The sequence below is a fragment of the Stegodyphus dumicola genome, chromosome 7, assembly GCF_044657685.1.
Source record: "Stegodyphus dumicola isolate Sdum_Otavi_A_Nest chromosome 7, ASM4465768v1".
Classification (NCBI taxonomy): Eukaryota; Metazoa; Arthropoda; class Arachnida; order Araneae; family Eresidae; genus Stegodyphus; species Stegodyphus dumicola.
The window spans coordinates 117021742-117041827 of NC_140774.1; the positions used below are offsets into that span (position 1 = coordinate 117021742).

Here is a 20086-nt window from a genome sequence, read left to right on the forward strand (position 1 = left end):
AATTATTAAGTTTCGTTTAAGATATAAATACATTCTTAAGCTGAATTATACCTAGCACATTTTTCCATAGAAACTTTAACACAATTTGTAGGTATGGACTATGTATTAATGACGTAGCCCCCTCATTCAGAAAAGTTTTACTGTACTCATATGTAACAGGAATATTGATCGTAAATAAGTAAATGCGCGATATAATTAAGTCACTTTTAAATAGCACTGCAATTTAAACTTTAATAAAAGGTATTTTGAATTCCCTGTGAGACGAATTTATTCCTTGAGAGTTTTATTATCGCCATTTCAAAGTACTAATGACTTAAAACACTTTCAATGATTTGAATAATAAAATTCATTGTATAAATAACTGATTGATCAAATTATCTATATTATCTGAATATCAAACTATATAAATTATCATTAAAGTTCTGTTTCTCTTCTCTGTGGCATATTTCCAGCTTGTCTGTTTGGTCTTAAGTCTTCAACTAATTTTGTGATCATATCTAGCTCAGTTTCCATTTTTCGAGATAGCTTTCTCAGTGTTCTAGAATATTTGGACTTCGAACCGAGTTTGAGGTCACTTACAGAATCATATATCGTTAATATATTCAAGCATATTCTTCCAAGTACAGGCACTGAATTTAACCTTTGTTGTTCTAAAGGTAATGCAGGAATACTCTGCCAAATAATACCACTTGCTTGACCAAATTCGACTTGCATGGTCATTCTTGCAATATCTAGCTCCAGGGGATGTTCCCGGTGCATGACTCTGCAAAAGAAATATACGAATCTCTGTTAATGAAAAACATAGCACGTGTTACAAGGAAGTATTAACGCTACCACTTTACATGCATTTTAGTGAAATTTTTTATTTTCTCTAATATTCTGCTAATCACATTAAATAAACTTAAGAGAAACACTAGTGAAGAGAAATTCGAGAAGTTCATTGTTATAAATTTTATGCATTCCCTATCTTTAACTACCTAAAAGCTGTTTCAATTTCAGTTTCATTTTACAAAAACGATAATATATTGCTGATTGGTATTGATCCGAAAACAAGATTACATAATAATTCACCAGTTACCAGGTTTATCATTTTCAACAACTTTCAGAAAACCTGCCAAATGATAATTAACAGCATTTATTGTTATAATATCTCAACTTGCTTTTATTAAAATATTGTCTGCTAACGGAGATAATTTTCTGTACAATTAATTGTTTGCTTTGACCCACTGAAAATCTGCACTTTTAAATTCAAAAGTTCAGCAAAGAATTGCAGCAAGATTTCATTGTAAGACGAGAAAAGCATCAACAGAGATGGTCGAAGTTATTAAATTATTAAGTTAAAAATTATGTGATCAAATATTACAGCAATCTAGTACTTTTCGTTGTAAAGACAATTTCGTTTTGCTCGCAAGGATTATTACTATTAGTTCCTTCATGGTCATCCATTACAGTCTTGAAACAGATGAGAATATAGGAAAATTGTTCTACAATGTACAAAAGTAGCATAGTTTCCAAAAAACGCAACCTGACTCTTTTAATGATAACTGATGAGCTTAACATCAGCAAAGACAGTGCGCACAAAAATGTAGTGTAATAGATCTTGAAAAAGGAAATGTAATGGATATGGAGCTCCATAATTCAAAGAGACGAAATAGAGAGATTCTGGAGGTAATTCAGCATATTAGGTCTGGAAAAGCTTAGTCGAAGTCCTCACACAGTTCCATTATCATCGAGCAGTTTCTAGCAAATGGAAAGTATCTCAGCTCTCAATTATCCTTTCATTTACCATATTTAGCCTTTAGAGATTATTTTCTATTCCCTAAAGTAAAGTCTCATATCAAAGGGCATTATTTCAATATCATTGAAGGGGTTCAGAAAACCCTAGCCAGTTAAACAGTACTTCAAACGAATACGTCTGTTTAATTCTTTCGGAACTGAGCAGCTGTAAGAATATGTGGAGCATTGTGTAAATTTATAAACACATAGTAGTACTATAAACACATTTTAGTTTTTAAAATACATCTTTATATTATAAAGATTATATTTTAAAAACTAAAAGTTAAGAATTTTTATTTCTTCAACTACCTATTTTATTCGAATTTAGTGCGAACTAGTTCTTAAACTTTGTTAATGCACTTTGTATAAAAAGACACTATAGCTAAAACTACTTTTTAAGTTATTACAAATGTGAATATTTTCAGGTTCCTTTTAAATTGCTCACAAAACATTGTAGTTTTATTCTAGCAAGTAAATAAATTAAGAGAGAGGATGTACTGCAAAATATAACAGTGTGTAAAAAATAGGAATTGTAAGATGATGTCATGAACCTTAACCTGACAGATATATTTAGATAAGTGAAGAACTATTACGTTAAAAGTAACTCTGCACATAGTCCATGCATTTTTTTTATGCTTGCAAAACAAATTCAAGCTCTAACAACGAAATTATTTATTAACATGTAGAGAAATTAGATATTTTTGGAAGCAGGAAAGATAAAAAATTAGCATATGGAATACCGGCCCAGCATGCATAACCACTACACCACGAAGGCGGGAGAAATACCTTATAAACATGCGTTTTCAAAAGGCAGCATGTTCAGATAAATTTTTCAGATTGGAACGTACCAATCTACATAAACTGGCCTCAAAAGCTATGTGTTAAGATGAAAAAGTACAACAAAATGTTTGTGGCGTTTAAGTTTTACTTTTAATAAAATGTTATTTGGTTTAATTTTTTCCTTTCTGACCTTTTTTAGAAGCGGTTTAACTGTTGCTTGTTTGATGGTTAGATATTCTGGTGGTGATAATCTGCCTCACACAGGGCCAGATTACCAATTAGGCACAGTAGGCACGTGCCTAGGGCCTACGAAGGCCAAAGGTCTTAGGGCTTTGAAAAAAAATATATTGAAATAAAAATACCCCAAAAACTTATAAACATTTTTATATTATTATATAGTGAAGGTCAAAATAATATATGTAAATACAAATACACAAAAAATACGAATACAAAACGTTTGGTTTACTAAGTAGATCCTAAAATAACTCCTTTTTTCGGGAATTTGACACAGCGAATTCGTGTATTATATCTTCAAAATTAATGCCGCGAGCGACATCACTTTCAATACACAGAAGGCCCAGTGACGAAGTTCTCTCTTGACCCATAGTTGAACGCATAAAATTTTTTATAAGCTTCAACTTGGAGAATGATCTTTCTCCTTCTGCATTCGAACCCAATATCGAAAGGTATATGCGCAATGCAATATTAACATTTGGGAAACTTGACACAAGTTTATCCTTTATTTGTAATTTGATGAGATCCGTTATAGAGGTGGTTTTGGGGTACAAATTTGAAAAAATCAAATACTCATCAACAAAGTTTTCTTCTAAGTCAGACGGATACATTTTTACCAGAGCTTGAGCCTTAACCTTGATAATGTCCTCGGTCAGTGTATTATCCGTAAGAAAACTAAATGTGTCATAAAGGCTGGTATACGCAGTGCATCTCTTTGTCATTTCAGCGCAAAGCACATCCAGAACAATAAAAAAAACATTAATCTTAAAGGAATCTTTGGCACTGCGAGAGGGAGTCTCATCTGGCCCTTCATCGAACTGTCGTTTTCTCTTACGAACTCTAGTTTCGGATTCTTTAAATTCTGAATCTGGTGCAAGGGCTTTTGCCTTAAGATAATAGCTATTATACATGTCCTCAGTTCTGCAGTGAGATAAATATTGAATTAAACTGTCGTAAAGTCGCACCATCGTGTTAAACTCGATGCCAGGTTCTTGAAGAGATTTATTTACAATATCGACGTGTTTTAGTAGATCTTCCCAAATAACTGTGAGTAATACCATCTCCAAAGTATTCATTTGATGGATTAAGGTTTGTGCCTCAATCACTGTTGTAGGTTTCATACCTTCACTAGTTGAAATATTTGTAAGAATACCACGTATATCATCATAATGGGCACATAATGTTTTTACAGCCTCATAACGTGCTGACCATCTGGTCTCTGAAAGTCTTTTTACAGAAATTTTACTTCCCAAAGACCTTAGTTTAGACCATCTTTGAGGGGACGCTGCAAAGAAATTGTAGAGCGATTGCAAAATTTCAAAAAATTTTACAGCTTCTAAGCAGCTTTCTGCCGCCGCTGTGCCAACTAGATTAAGACTATGAGCTCCACATGGTACCCAAGTGGCTGCGCTGTTGATTTCCCTAAATCTAGTTTGTACTCCCGAATACACTCCGCTCATATTAGCCGCATTGTCATAAGACTGACATCTGCAAAATTTTGGGTCTATTCCCTGATTTTCTAAAACTGAAATTAGTGTCAAAAAGATACTTGGCATCATGTTTTTCTATTTTAACAAACATCAAAAATCTTTCATATATATCTCCAGTTTTTGAGACATATCTAATAACTATGGAGAGTTGATCCGTATGGCTAACGTCAGGTGTAGAATCCACAGTGATTCCATAATACTTGGCTTCTTTGATTTCTGTAACTATTTTTTCCAATACTTTTGACCCCAGTAAAATTATTAGTTCTTCATACGTTGTGGAGGATAAATATGATACTTTTCCGCGGCCTGGATTACCGTATCTTCTTACATGTTCTTCTAGAAACGGATCAAATTTGGCTAAGAGATCGATACACCCAAGAAAATTGCCATTACTAGGATCACCATGTATTTCATTATCGCCTCTAAACGCTAGTCCCCTTTCGGCCAAAAACTTAATTGCTTCCACTACTCTTCTTAAAACCGTTGTCCAATATGTGCTTTCTTTTTCCTTGACAATATCAAACGTCTCATCAATTTTTCTAGTTTGTTGGTAGTTCACTAAAGCAGAAATAGATGCAAAATGTTCTTTTGACACTTCATGACTTGAAATTCTCAAATGTGCGTTTTTCCAGTCATTAAAGCCTGTAAGGAATTGGTTACACAGGTTTGGATTTCCAGGTAGGTCCGATTTGAACAAAATACATTTATAACAAAAAACCTTGCCAGTAGATTCGGAAAATATCAACCAGTCCCTTTTTATAATATCATTGTTGTTCAGTTTTCTGAAAAAATAATCTTGTGATGGACATCTCATTATTTCGCCAAATTTAGTGGCGTATAACTTAAAATTTATATCCAATTTCTGCACAGGGTGATTACGAGAGAAGTAATCGATAAGATCTGCGCTTATGGTTGTCCACCGTGCTGGATCAGAACTGAAAATACTTGAGGCTGATGTTGTTGGTAGTGATTCAGGCACCACCTGCTTGGAAGCGTCGTTAAAATTTCGTAAACCCCCGTCAGCCTCGTCTTCTGTGACATTCTCAGTTTTATTGGTTGAACATTCTTGCGAATCCCAACAAGCCTCAGCTTCTTTAGGTCTAACCTCGATCGAGGAAATATCTACCGCATCTGCATTATCTTCTGTCTCCTTAGAAATGTTAACATATTTCAATAAAGAACCTTTAATTTTACTAAGCGACTCACTCACTTTCTCTTTCTTTTTGCGTTTTTCATGTCCAGTTTGGTGTTTTCTTTTATATCCATCAGACATTTTTCGCTAAAAAAAAAAAATATTTAAAAAAAGCTTTTATAAATTGCGCTTAAAAGTTTAAAATAATTTTTTAACTTTCTGATATACCATAATAAAAGCGATGGGCACGCACAAACTAAAATTTAAACTTGTTTTCTCCTTCTTCTCGTCACCTTTAAATATACATTTTAGTTTGCGCCCGTCGCTTTTATTATGCTATCAGAAAGCTAAAAGATTATTTTAAATTTGTTAAGTAATGCATTTTAAACTTGTAAAAACGAAACCCGGATTTACGAGTATGGATTAAAATTAAGCTATTCCAAAGGTGATTTGGACTGTACTATTTCTACGACTACTACTGGAGATTTTTTACAATAGTATGGCCAAACCACCCCATAGTAGGCCTACTCAAAGTTCCTTGCATTGTGCTGCATTCTACGGCGGACTATTATACTAATAAGAAGTGATAAAATGAAAATTCTGTTATTTATGATGGAATGAAGCAATATTCCAGAATCAAAAACTAGGTTGAAATAAGTAGAGTATAAAAACAACTTTCCTTTACTTACCTTACTTATAATAAATTTAACTTCCAGTTTTTAAACTAAAGATTGACTTGGGGTTGAGCGTGATTAAATACAAGCACAGGCATACACGCTCTATCGTAGTGTTTACATATTAACTTATTACACAACTGAGCTACTAAAACAAAAGACCTTAGCAGCAGGGAAAACCTCTCGATCGCGCGCAAGCGTTTGGTAGTGGGCATGGAAACGTGGCCAACTGTGTCAAACGCATGTGCCCGTCCGAGAGGTTTTCCCGGCGGCTAATGTCTTGTCATGTTCATGTACTAAAACCCTGGAATTCTGCATGGAATTTGGTAGATATAAAAGTTGCATTGTTGCAGATAAACTCAATTCTGGAATTATGGCTATTGAAAATGGCCATAATTCCAGAAATTTTATGAAAAATAAAAACATTAAAATCCCAAAATAAAATAATGTTATTTTACCGCATCATCACATTTTCGGATTTATATCTACAACAAAATTATTACTTAATATTAGCGGTCAATTTCAGTTAAAAAATGTTTATTATTTCGGGGCCTACGCTGCTGGAGTGCCTAGGGCCTACGACACCCTTAATCCGGCCCTGGCCTCACAGAATATAAGTAAAAATTTATTATTATTCCATTGACATAGCTAAGTTATTTGCAACCCACGGCACATGTTGTAAAGTAATAATGTTAAAATTTTAATAATCTTCTTCGACATAATCGTTTTGAATAATGAAGTACTTATATTGTTAAAAACAAAATTAATTGCAGTCGCATTCCTCAAGAAAAGATAAGGTATTACAGAAGCATTTTATTAAGGTAGAATGTAAATGGAATGATGGGTTTCCTTTGCACTCTTGAACACAAAATATTAAATAAATCCTAGCTTCAAGAAAAGATGAAAATGCGTTCAAAAGTTTCAAAGTTCGAGGAAATTCGCATTTGAACACAATAAAAATATCAGTTAGTCCTTTAATTACGATATCCTCCAATAAGATGAAACGGCTATGAACTTCATTTAAAAAAAACCTGTTAAATAAAAATTCTGCTTTTCAGAGTGACATTTAAATGCATCTTTATTAAAACTTGATTATCTGTTTAATTGTTAAGCCATATTTATTTCATTACAAAATAAAAGAGATCTTCTAGCTTACCTTTCTAACCACTTGACACCAACTTCACTATTGGCAAACAGCTGTAGACTGCAAAGGAAATCTGCATCTTTGATAAGATTTCTGTCTCTTCTACCATTAGTTACAAGCGCAGCATTGAAAAGTTTCCTGTAATTGTTAAGCTGCATTGTTGAATGTTGAATTTCTCTAACTATACTTTTATCTATCCCGTATGGAAACAAGCTCTGGATTGCAGCATCAAAGTCTTCCGACTGATTGAACCAATCAGCTATAGGTTCGAATAATTCTTGATCTTCTTCTGTGGAATTTAAAATTTCTGTCTGCAAATTTTTTGTTCTCTGTACCTCATAAACTGTGCAAAACAGACCACTAGCTCCACAAACAGTGGCAGCAAGGAAGGCTTTGCTTCTCCAAGGAGACTCTGAATTTAACAACAAACCACCTACAGAGCCTGTAATGTCAACCGATGCGGACAAAAGGCGCGCAGCAGTGAATATCTTAGAATTTCTATTTATGATATCAACTGATGTTTTTAGTAAATTTAGCAGACTATATCGTTTTGGTTTCCAAGCGTATACAAGCTTCACAAATTTTTCATACTCTAAAGCATACTTGTTCTCAAGAAGTGAAATTCTTGATCTAGCAATCTGCGTTTGTGTTCCAGAAAAATCTAATTCTTCGTCATCTACTATTTGTTGAAGCTGAGAAGCAATTTCATTGATTCTGCTGTTTGAATTTGGATCCAAGGGATTGAGAATACTGTTAATGTCCCTCTCGTCATATCTTTCTAGTATCGAATTTAGTTCTTGCACCTGAAAATGAGAATAATAAATTTCAGTACAGAAATTAATTTAACTATGAAATATAAATTTAATTTAATAATTCATCTTCTCTTTTAATATAATTTCGGCTTTTCACTGTTTAGTTCTCACTAAACATAGCATTGATTTATCAGTGTCTAGTAAATATACTATCAAATACTTGATGTATATCATGGGTGTCTAAACGATGACCGTTTGAAGGCCGCATTGCAAAGAAAAAAATTTTGCGGGGCCGCATTTCAAAGAAAAAAAAATTGCAGGACCACACATATAATATTTTTTAACAGATTGAAAATAAAAATTAGCTCTATGTTGTTTTATCAAAATAAATTGAGTTCCTTTTATTATTTTTAAAATTTGAATTAGATATGTGTAGGTACATATTTATTATTAATTTGTAAAAGTTTCGTTTCATTTAATTTGGATTTCATAAAGATGGAAAAAATAAAATTCAAATTAATGAGATGGATGAATTTGCTTTTGTTGAACAAGCAAATCAATATATGGTTCAAAGACGAGGTGCATTTCTTAATGCCTTTTGAAGATGTTTGTCAGTGATTTTGTCCTATTTTTGTTTTTTGCATGCTTCATTCTTGAAATTAATTGTTAACAAATATAGGTATTACCAAAAGCTGAACGCATAAATAAAGCATGATTGTGAAAATTTTTTATCGTTTAATATTTATCGTGGAGTAGGTAATCTTTATATAACTCCAGTAAAGAAACATTTTCAAATTTTTCTTTCAGTTGAATGTCACTTTGCAGTTCATACATCGTGACATACTAAGATGTTTTTATTTAAATTTTTATTTTAAAATAAATATCAATGAATCGATTATATATGAATCAATTCAAACATTTATTTTTTAATAAAAATGTGTAAATTTAAATACTTTCATAATTTGCGTTTGGGCAGCATTTTAAAGACTTTTGGGCCGCACTTTAGACATCCGTGATGCATATAAATTCTTTATAAATTAGAAACGATTTTAACACAGCTAACAATTCTTTACTCTAATTGAATGACCAGTCAATGATCAAACTATGTCCTACTTGTAACCTAATTTTTATTTTTTATTTTAAATTAAAATGTTCTTTTTATTTGTGGAAAAATACAAGTCTTATCTTCAGACAGGGGCGTCGCTTTAGGGGATGCGATGAATATCTATAAATTTAAATCTGATAAAAAAATAGCTATTTGTTTAACTCTATCGTAATAAATCCGTACCAATTACTTTTCATCTGTAGCTATACACTGAATCGTTGATTTTAAGAGTCAGATATTCAAAACGAGATAACCGCTTTCAGTTCATAAGCCTTTCTACACATCCCTTATCGTAAAAGGACTAGCTCGCCGAAGAGCGTCAGTATTCAGTCGACGAAATGTTAACAACGTATAAAGCAAACGAAACTCCTTCGCACAAAGTTTGAACAGCTATCGCGCTCTTGTATGCTGTGAAGCCAAAGCTACACAAGGAGAGAATTTTCATTGTTTACCATTGAATTTAGAGCAATTTATTACGATTTTTCAGTATGCTAGTTGCAAGGTTTGCGTTGTACTTCACATTTAATTTAAGGCTTAATTATTACTTCTTTCAAAGCTCCGTATATGACAGTGTATTATTCTGTGAGATTAAGGGAGATATCTTTTCTATAAATCTGAAGCAATATATATAATTCGAGAAAATTATCTGATTATATCTAGAAAAGATTTTTTTCTTAGTTTCTTTTCAGTTTTTTGTAATAATAGAATAATTTCTTAGACTAAAGTTGAAAGAACCAAATTCACCTCTTCATTGACGAAATAATTCAACAGAAGCGTTCTTTTCTCGAGGATTTTATCTCCATTTAAGAAAAATTTGTATACTACTGACTGGACAGCATCAGCGTTGGAAAATTTCACTATGGTCTGCGTTACGTTGTGGGGTTCCAACCTTTTGTCTAACAGCTAAGTGTGTAGGAATCTCAGGAAAAGGTAAGCGAATAATAGCTTTAATTCAGAATACAGAAACGTAAAACTCAAGAAGGGTTAGTTATCCTTTTTTTCTGAAAATATAAATTTATCAGATGGTTCCTTTCTCAGAACGTCCAGCAAAAGCTCCACTTGGGCTTAAAGTAATAAGACAATAAAACTTCACTAATGCTTAACTGAAAGGATATAGCCGAAGCTATTAAGATGTCTAAGTTGTTGGCCTCTAATATGGCTGAGCGTAGTAATAGCTCAGAGTGTAGCCAAAAGGCAAGCGCTCGCTCTAGTCAGAAACCCTGGCTCTCTTAACGAAGTTAGTGGAACTTCGACTTAAGTACCGCTTCTACTCATTTGCATTAACCGCGATTCTAAAACCACATTCTGGTAGGAAATCGTAAGCTGAAATTAGGAGGGACAGGAAAGTAGCTTTGACTAAAGATAACTGTTAAAAACTTGGGATAAACGTTACAACGTGTGCACTTCAACCTCAGAAGTTATGACGGGAAAAGAGAAGGTAAATACGTTAACAATCGGCGAAGCCATTAATTTCGACTTACATATATGCAAACGAGAGTAATTGTCATTTCATTTATTTGAGTGCTATTTATGGCTGAGTTTTAGCTATATTGGTCATTAAGTTTTTTGCTTAAAAATTTATTATCACAGTACAATGAATGTTTGATTTATGTCTAGTTAATTTTTCCTTTCTGCGCTTCTTTGAATTTCCCTAAAACATTGTTTCAAAATTTTAATACTTAACGTTTGCTAAAAACATTTCAAGAATGGTTTAAAAGGGAACGGAGGGTCTAAAACAAGATCTAATTCAAAAACAGTTTAGCCTTCGACCCTTTTCTTTCTTTTTTTTTTTTTTTCTTTGAGAACGAAAAAGAGAGACTCAAAAATTGCACACCTTGCTCTTCTTTAACGAATGTTAAAAGTATAAATATTCATATTAAAAGTATAAATAGGTAAAAAAACAGCTATTTGTAAGACATTTACAAGCTGCTAAGTACGAGAAAATTAGCTGGTTAGCTGACTGTAGTGTTAAAGAAAAGTTTCTCTGATGGCCTTGTCTGCTTTTGGTGTTGACAAAACAACTAAGGATGGATTTAGCAGTTTGAACGTATTATCAGTATCCATCTCAAAAAATGAAAAATCTCATGGTCATATTGTAAAGACATTAGGTACTTTTGGAAACGGGCAGGATGAAAATTAGCAAATGCCTTCGCCGGGAATAGAACCACAAACCTCTGGAATACCGGCCTAGTGTGCTGACCACTATACCACGAAGGCACGCTAGAAAGGCGGTAGAAATACCTTATATACTCCCCCTTTTAAAGGGCGAGTGTGGTTTTTTAGGGGACCCAATCGCCAAATCCTGGGTGCGAGGAATCATCATCCAACACTCTTTTAGTTCTGGCGCCACTGTAAAGTCATTAGATTAATTGGAAAAGCCGTAGAGATGAACAATTAGCAACCACCTTCAACGGGAATTGAACCACGGAGCTCTAGAATCGGCACAGCGCGCAGAACCACTACACCACGAAGGCACGCTAGGAAAGCGGGAGAAATACGCTATAATATTAAAGCAAGTTTAGAGCTTTCCACTTCTGGACGATCAAGTATAAATCTCCCGTTCAATCACAGAAGAAAATATCTATAAAATTTCATAACGAGGCCGTAATTAAAAGCAGGCAAATTTTAAAACGATTGATAGATTGTGTATGCTTTTTGACAAAACAGGAGCTGTCATTTTGAGGCTATGATATGTCTATAGATTCAGTAAAATAGGAGAAACAACACAGAATTGCTAAATCTTCTCAGCTTGTATGATACTCTGCTTAACAATGACCTCATAAATTGCATTTTAAATGTTCTCATGAATATTTAAAAAACGAAATCGGAAATTCTCAGTTTGTTTCAATCTTTCTAAGCGAAACAATTCAGTCAATAAACCACAGTTATTCACATGCTTCAGATATGGATATGATAAAGAATAACTTCAAGAAATATGTATAGGTTTCTGTGACGTAAGTACCGATCGCTCTGCATGTTTTCAAAATTACAACAAAATTTGAGTGAATCAAATTTTAGTGAACAGATCTATGATGGAGCAGCAGTTATGATGGATGACCTATGATGGAGCAGCACGGCAAGTACCTGGACCTGCAGGAGCAAGAAGAAGAAAGTATCCTCAAGCCTCAATATCAATTTCACACATTGCTACAACTAATGTTTTAAATTTGGTTTTGCAACAATCTGCATGCGCTATTAAAGAATGTCGCCTGTTTTTCAATATATGTTTAAGTATTTCTGCATTTTACTGCGTAATCCTATGTTCTAATGGAAAGCATTTTATGTTTTTACAATATCTCCTAAATTTTCTTTTTCTTTCAGTTTTTTTACTACTAAGTTCATTTGATAATTACAGTCGCGAGACACTAAATAAATGCTTAGCTTTCTATCTTCAAAAACGTACTCATGTGTCGTAAAAAAAGACCTGTATCATATATCGCAGACTAAAATTTATCATCAGACTATTATACGTATCGTAACTCATATATCAGGAAAAAGTCATATATCGTACACTCCTGTAAAAATTTATATAATAACGAAATTAATTAAAAAACATTAAACCCTTGTCAATTTACCGAAACATTTCTTTCCTTTCATGAGCTGTTTTACTGTTTTTAAGAAGATACAATTACCTGGTTATATTTCATAAATAAACCAATTCCGACTCTTGGATAGGTTCAAACTCTAATATGCGACATCTGTTGTTATAAAGTTTGACCATCCTGCGTTTATGCATACCGGTTTACTTAACATTATCTACATGAGGATAAAGAAACTGAATGTTAATACCTCTTATAATGTAGTGAAAAGTATTAAAAAAATTACCTAATCTTTTTTTATATAAAGTACGTAGCTAGCAGTATTAATCTTAAAATTTTAGAAATAAGTAATCAATACTTAAATGACAGTATAATTTGGTTTTTCCGACCAAGAAATTTCTCTCTACTATTAAATTATACATCCGAAGAGAACCTTTGAAATCTCGTTCACCAGCAACAGTATTAATCAGAAAGGGAAAAATCATCAGTCATTACTTCTACATGAAAAGAAGACTCCAAACGAATGCTTGAGAAAGGTGCGTACTGTTTCTAATGTTTCTAAAGGTAAATCATTGGTAACAAGAAAAATCCGCAGACGTAGAAATCACTTGCGAAGTTTTAAAATACATCTTAGTAACAATAAATAAAATAATAACTAAATAGGTTTACAGTTAAAAAGGCTAAAAAACGTAATGTTCACCAGCTTTTCCGAGGCTTGTGGCTTAACGGAAAACGATTTGTAGAGCTCTTCGTGAAGACAATTTAAAAAGAGATAAAATGGAAATACATCATGACACTTCATGAAACATGAGTTTACCTTTATAAGTGCAACAAATAAAAGGTCTATTTACTATCAAAAACGAAAAGACAAAAATTTGCAAGTCTGATTCCGTCAGTGCAAAGCAAATTTCAAATCATGCTTTGAAAAGTACCACTGCATTCCTTGAAAAAATAATGACGACTGATGTAAGTATTTCATGTATACGTTTTCAATGTATTCCTGTAAAGTGCCCAGAAGTTTTATCTATGGACTATTGTGGCTCTGGTCTCTCGTAAAGAGCTTTTTCCAAGCGCAAATCCACCACGATTGATAGACTCTGGAATTTAGTGAAAAAAGAAGGAAAATCAATACACCAGAAAATTTTATAAAATCTCCTATCATGGAAATCACAATACAGACTTATAGTCTAGAGCAGAGGTTATCAAACTTTTCAAATTTTGTACCACATGAAACTGAAACAAAAATATGTGTACCACCATAAACATTTCGACATCAAAAATCAATGCATCATAAATAGAGTGTATATAATCAAAGAATATTTTTTCAATGGCGGGCACTTGCCTACAATGCTGACCAAGTTCCAGCGTGATAAAAGTTTACTTACTATAGATTTTGTGAACACCAGGCGTATTTTACTCATTTTCTTATTGATAAAGAATTTTCTTCCTGCTGATCATCCACTCTATCCATATGCCCTAAAGGGTACTTTTTAAAGATTCAGTGTCGTGAAAAAAATTGTAACACATAGTGCAACGGTATGGGCTCAACCCACACAAAGACTTAAAATTAAATATCTCTTCAGCATACAGAGACACTTCTTAGCTCATATCACTAGTGCCTACTGCACAACTTCTACAAATGCAATCTCTATCCTTGCAGGGCTTTTACCTATACGCATAAAAGCTGAAGAAGAAGCGGTCTGTTAACTAGTCAAAATAAGTGAAAAAAAACCAGCAACCTCAGACGATGAAACATTTCACCGACACAAATGTAAAAAGCAAGCCACACGCCTGCACATATAAAAAGACATAGGAATTAAAATTAAACTCAATAACATAGACACACAGATTCCACCTCAATTGCCTAATTAGAAATTTATACAGACGGTTCAAAATTTGAGTTCACTATTGGAAATGCTTTTATAGAACTACGTCATAAGCAGATATAATATCAGTGCATAGATCAGCTACATAGCAACAGTAGAATGTTTCAAAATGAGACAATAGCTATAATTAAAGCCATGCTATATATATGTAGAAAGAAACTTTATAATATCAGAATAAAAACTGATAGTCTGTTTACATTACATGCAATTTTAAATCAGCAAAACCCTTCGCCAAACATTGCTGCCATACAAAACGACCTACGAAAATCTAAAATTCACAATATCCCATTCGAATTGATTAAAACATAGGCTAGCAATCATGGCAATGAAATAGCAGAATGTCTTGAGAAAGACGGGAACAACGGCCCATCAAACTGAGATTTTGTCGCCACCATCGAACCTCAAAGAAAGCTTAAAATTAAAATCAGTAGCCATATGGCAAGAAATATGGGATTTTAGTGATACCACATTGTATATGTAGGCAAACACCGAAATATTAATGGTCTGCAGTTAGTAAGATGCATCTTGAGACATGGTCCATTCCCCGTTTATTTCGGCACAATTTGGAATCAGAGACACAGAACTTTGCATCTGTGGAGAAATAGGAAATCTAGAGTACAACAAGCTACGCTTTAGCTGATAGTCTACATATAAAACTTCCAACAACAAATAGGAAGGCGTAGTGTAAAGACTTAATTGTAAATACCTAATCAATATTTAATTAAAAAAATCACCCAAGTCATCGAAAAACTATCCGCGCAAAGAACAGATTTGTGTAATATTACGTACATATAATAGCATACATCAATTTTAAACTAGTTATTAATACCAGGACTTTTGTATAACCCTGAATATATAACTTTGAAATTAAATATTTCAACATATGTATATATATATATATGTATTTATGAATATTATTTAATAAAGATGGTCGCGCTATACATCCCTCATGTGGTAGAAGGAAGTTACAGAATATTAATTTTTGGCTCTTGTTTGATATTTTGTAGAATAAATCAGCGATTCCTTAGTGTTAGTTTGGAATGTGGTCCAGACATCAGTGCATGTTCAATGGTTCCACACAATTTCTATCGTATTATAGCTTCATATGCAGTTAAACGTTTTACATGAAGGATTTTTTTGGATATTTCAAATACTTATACTATCTTTAAAAAGATGAATTATCAAAATTCTAACAGAATCGGTCACTGATTTGTAGCTTCTTGCTATGTTCACCTCAGATATGGAAATATATTTACATATATTCCTAAAATAATTAATAATTTTTAAATGCAGACGATAATTTTTGAGGCATTTTCACTTAACATAAAAAATTACAAGAAGAAACATTGTCTACCAAAACATCTCAACAAAAGTCTGGAGCGTCCGAGTAACTATGTGAATTACTGAATCGCTTTTATGTAGATGTGAAAAGTGTGATTCAGAACATGGCAAGGAGGTAGGCCAATCAATTCAAAGTACTTTCTTACTAATATATTTGCATTCATAGTAAATAATTTTCACGAATCAGTTCCCTTATTTTAGTAACGTGAATGTGAAGTTCTTCATTAAACAACTTCAGATTACGGTGTTTCGAAATAATTTCTATTTTATGAGTGCTTGAATATTGAGTTTTTAAGACTTACCGCAGCTGAGGATCTGCTGTCAGTGCTTCCTAATCTAGATGTAGATCTACTCCCTGATCCGCTTGTTAGTGACGATAACTTTCTAACATTTTCAGTGTTTGGAACTTCTAATAATGGTATCTTATTCGTCGTACTAAACAACATCGATGATGATTTTCGTTCATTGCCATACGGTTCGCTAGCCCGTCTTGATTTGTATAATAAAACATTTTCTGCTCGTTCTTCAGTCTCTTCCATTATGACAAATTGATATGTAAAACAAGAGGCAAAATCACTTTTAAAAGTATAACTTTTATCAGATGCTTATCTATATTTCTGGGAATAAAGCGATTTCGCATTATCGAAAGGCTTACCTGCGAACAGTTGATTATCGCAGATAACATTGTAGCTCACTGCAGACAAAGTAAAGTTCAAACCATATTCAAACATCAGGATTTTTACTGCTTTCATTTTTTAAATTTCCCTTATTATGCTAAAGAAACTAAAATGAATTAAACTATTTCTTCTTATTTTTCATTCTTTCTTTTCCTCTATAAATTATATTCTTAAAATCAATTAATCTGTGCTATTAAATGTATTCGAATTACCAGCATTTAAACCTGGAAAATTGTCGATAAATTTAGTTTCAACGAAATTTGATTATCAGCTACATAAATAGAAAACTTTTCTTAACTTTAGTTTCTCTAGTGCTATAAAAAGGTAGTAGTTTCATACACTGAAGTTACTTTTGTTTATCCTTTACGTAAAGTTACTTTAGTTATTTAAAATATCTTAGATTTTTATTGCATTCTTTACCCAATATAATGCCATTGTTGTAAAATTACCGCCCAGAATGGTGCTTAGCGAAGCTTATTAAATGCCTTATTCACAGCGGGGTCGAGGATTAAATAATACATGAATGTTTGTGACCATAATATCGTTTTACAGTAAGGAAATTTAAATTTTTGAGAGGATGATGATAGAAGACGAGCACAATCCTCTCACAGTTATTCCTCAGATGTGCCTTCGGCCAGAATCGGAATGAACATTAGATAGTCGTCATGCTTTTTTTATTGAATTAAATAATCCCGTTAGTAATTATTACAATAACCAGGATTAACATTTTACATTATTTTATCACTATAACACATTGTACTACATAATATAAAATTTCCACAATAGTTATGTTCGTTTTCTTTTCTATGAGACTGTATGTGTTAGACAAATTTCGAGTGATAATAATTATTTTTGCTCTTGAAAACTAAGACTTTGAAAATGGGCATGTTGTATAGAATTTCTCCAATATGCATTTTGGTTTCTCCCCAGAATTTCCTACAAATTTCCTAGTTATTTTGTATTTATGGTAACTGGTAATTCCACATTTGCTGGTCGTAACAGATCCTAACATTTATATATAACCTATTCTTCATACAGTAGTACCCCTTTCGAAAGTTCTAATAGCAGAATGTTATGCGTTATTCGTAGATGCACTATTGCTTACACTCCGGGGCTGTTAAGTGGCATCAGTCTTGATTTATTTTCTCGGAAATCCTGAAATCATTTGAATGAAGCTAGAAGTTCAATAATTAGGTTTACGAATTCAATTATTAGATAATTTGTAATAAAGAAAAACTAGAGTCCTGTATTTATTATAACTACAGAACACTACTGGCTTTGCGAATTGCTACACATTGAAGGCCGCACAGGATAAATTTGCATAAAAGCTACAATCAGGCTAAGATTATGACAATGATTAGAATTTCGTAATAATTACGTAAACTATGTAAGTATGTTCTAAGCCACAATAGTAACAGTATATTATAATGTTTTTTATGTATCTTCTAATGCTATGTATGCGGGACAGCGAGACAATACACTTAACATCTGGGTAGAGTGACGGTGTCTCCGCCTCCCATCAATCGTAACCAGCCAACTCCCTTGTATAAAAAGAACTCTTAACAACATCTCAGAATTTGATCGAGGAAGAATCATAGCCCACGAAACTGTGGATTATAACATTGGACAATTTCTGCTCGGGTTCATTCAGATATGAAGACCATGATGAAAATCTGCAATCAATAGGTTCCAGAGGGCCACACGCAGCGACATGTAGAATCTTAATGCCCTATCTCACCAATCGTGGAGCCAACAGACATATAATCCGCATCACTGTTAGAGCTCGTAAAGGTACATCACATCACTGCCAGGAAACAGCAGAGCACCAAGTATCCGTGCGTACGGTATCATAAAGCTTGCAACATGAAAGATTACGTTAGCAAGGAGGCCATTGCTTTGGCTTCCTTTGGCGGTACAGCAAAGAAATCCGTACCTATATTGATGCATTCAGAGACGCACATGGGCGGCCGCATCAGTGGCGTGATGCCATCTTTCCTGACGAATTTTGCTTTGCTTTCACAGTAGTATCATGATGGTCGTATCCCTGTATGGAGGCACTGATGGAATCGAACAGTGGAAGCTTTCGTTTTTCGTTATTACATTAGCCCAGCACCTAGAACCTGGACTAATGATAAGGGGTTCCATTAGGTACTTATCTCGTTTACCGCTAGTCCGCATATTAGCTAATTGCGCTAGCCCTTGTTGTATTAATGAATTTTCACTAACCGTGGCTCAGCCATATCTTCTGTGTCTCCATCGCCTTACCTTTCAAGAGGACAATGATATACTAAATGTTATCCTCGCTGTTTTATACTTTTCAATAAGCAAAATGTTTAAATACTGTCTTGATTGACTCGCTGTCTACATCTACCGCCAACTGAAACGTCCGGTCAGTGATTGCAGAGAGATTAATATTACAGCCACATACAGAGAGACTGATGTAACGACAACTGTTTGCCAATACAATATATGGACATCTGGCATAGAACTGGATATACTCGTAACGGCCATCGAACCATGGAAGTCTTTTTGAGTCCATACGCATCCTTACAACATCTGATATTGTTGCCAGATGCAGATGCTCAGAATACCGTGTTTTGCACATTCTGTACCCCAAAATTATCTTATATTTTAATCATTTCATTTTTCCATTATAATGCAGTTTTAAATGAACGTGAGTCTACTGACTGTTTTCCTTCATGGTTTAGCACCTTTATTATACAAGCAATGTAAACTATTGTAGAGACATTAGGTATTTTTGGAAACAGGCAGGATGAAAAATGAGCAAATGCCTTCCCCGGGAATCGAACCACGGACCTCTGGATACTGGCCCAGTGTGCAAAACCACTATATCACGAAGGCACGCTAGGAAGGAGAAATACCTTATATACTCCCCCTTTTAAAGGGCGACTGGGGTTTTCAGGGAACCCAATCGCCAAATCCTGGGTGTGGAGAGTTATCATCCACAACCCTTTTAGTTCGGGCGCCACTGTAGAGACTTTAGGTATTTTTGGAGCAAGAGAGATGAGAAATTGGCAACTCCCAAATCATTTGTTAACTAACTAGGACATAGTAAAGTGGAATGACATATTATACATTTTTCACATTTTTATGCTAAAAGATGTAAAATCTTTGAAACAAAATTGAATAAAAAATAAAGCTTCTCCTTTTTAAAACTGGATAGTTTCTCAATTTTATACCTAAAAATTTTTAATTTTACTATTTAAATTTTAGACGGTTAATAAATCAATATCAATATTTTCTTTATTGTCAAAGCTGCAGACAACGACAATTTACTCAATTCTATTCTTTTCAAGTATTATGGCATTTTACTGTAAATACGTTTAAAAACATACAAGAACCTCGCGAAACCCGAGATCCTATATTCTAATTCACCTACCGTTTCCTGTGATAGTTTCATGATACTTTTGCGAATACATGCTGCATGTGTATAACGCAATCATTTAGATCTTCATAAGTAAAACATTTTATTTATTATATATATATATATATATATATATATTATTTAACTATTCGTGTACGTGTAACTACGTAT

The 20086-nt window shown here is 33.4% G+C and overlaps 1 protein-coding gene across 2 annotated transcripts; it reads right to left on the reverse strand.

Moving 5' to 3' along the window:
- Positions 1 to 243: 243 nt before the first annotated feature.
- Positions 244 to 16412, reverse strand: LOC118189699 (uncharacterized). 2 transcript variants are annotated; one of them, XM_085820740.1, is made up of 4 exons: positions 16156 to 16412; positions 7243 to 8033; positions 5491 to 5559; positions 244 to 763 (listed from the first exon to the last, which is right to left on the reverse strand). In XM_085820740.1, exons 1-4 carry the CDS (start codon positions 16390 to 16392, stop codon positions 415 to 417), a joined length of 1446 nt encoding a protein of 481 aa, XP_085676866.1. In that variant the 5' UTR covers positions 16393 to 16412; the 3' UTR covers positions 244 to 414. The 2 variants fall into 2 exon arrangements, with proteins under 2 accessions (XP_085676866.1, XP_035216248.1); XM_035360357.2 differs by lacking the exon at positions 5491 to 5559.
- Positions 16413 to 20086: the final 3674 nt, after the last annotated feature.

Coding starts and splice junctions, on each gene's coding strand:
- LOC118189699 (XM_085820740.1), bottom strand. CDS start 16,392: ATGGAAGAGACTGAAGAACGAGCAGAAAATGTTTTATTATACAAATCA. Junction 8,034..16,155: donor ACAGCAGATCCTCAGCTGCG/GTAAGTCTTAAA, acceptor TCTCATTTTCAG/GTGCAAGAACTAAATTCGAT. Junction 5,560..7,242: donor GGTGTCAAGTGGTTAGAAAG/GTAAGCTAGAAG, acceptor TTTTTTTTTTAG/CGAAAAATGTCTGATGGATA.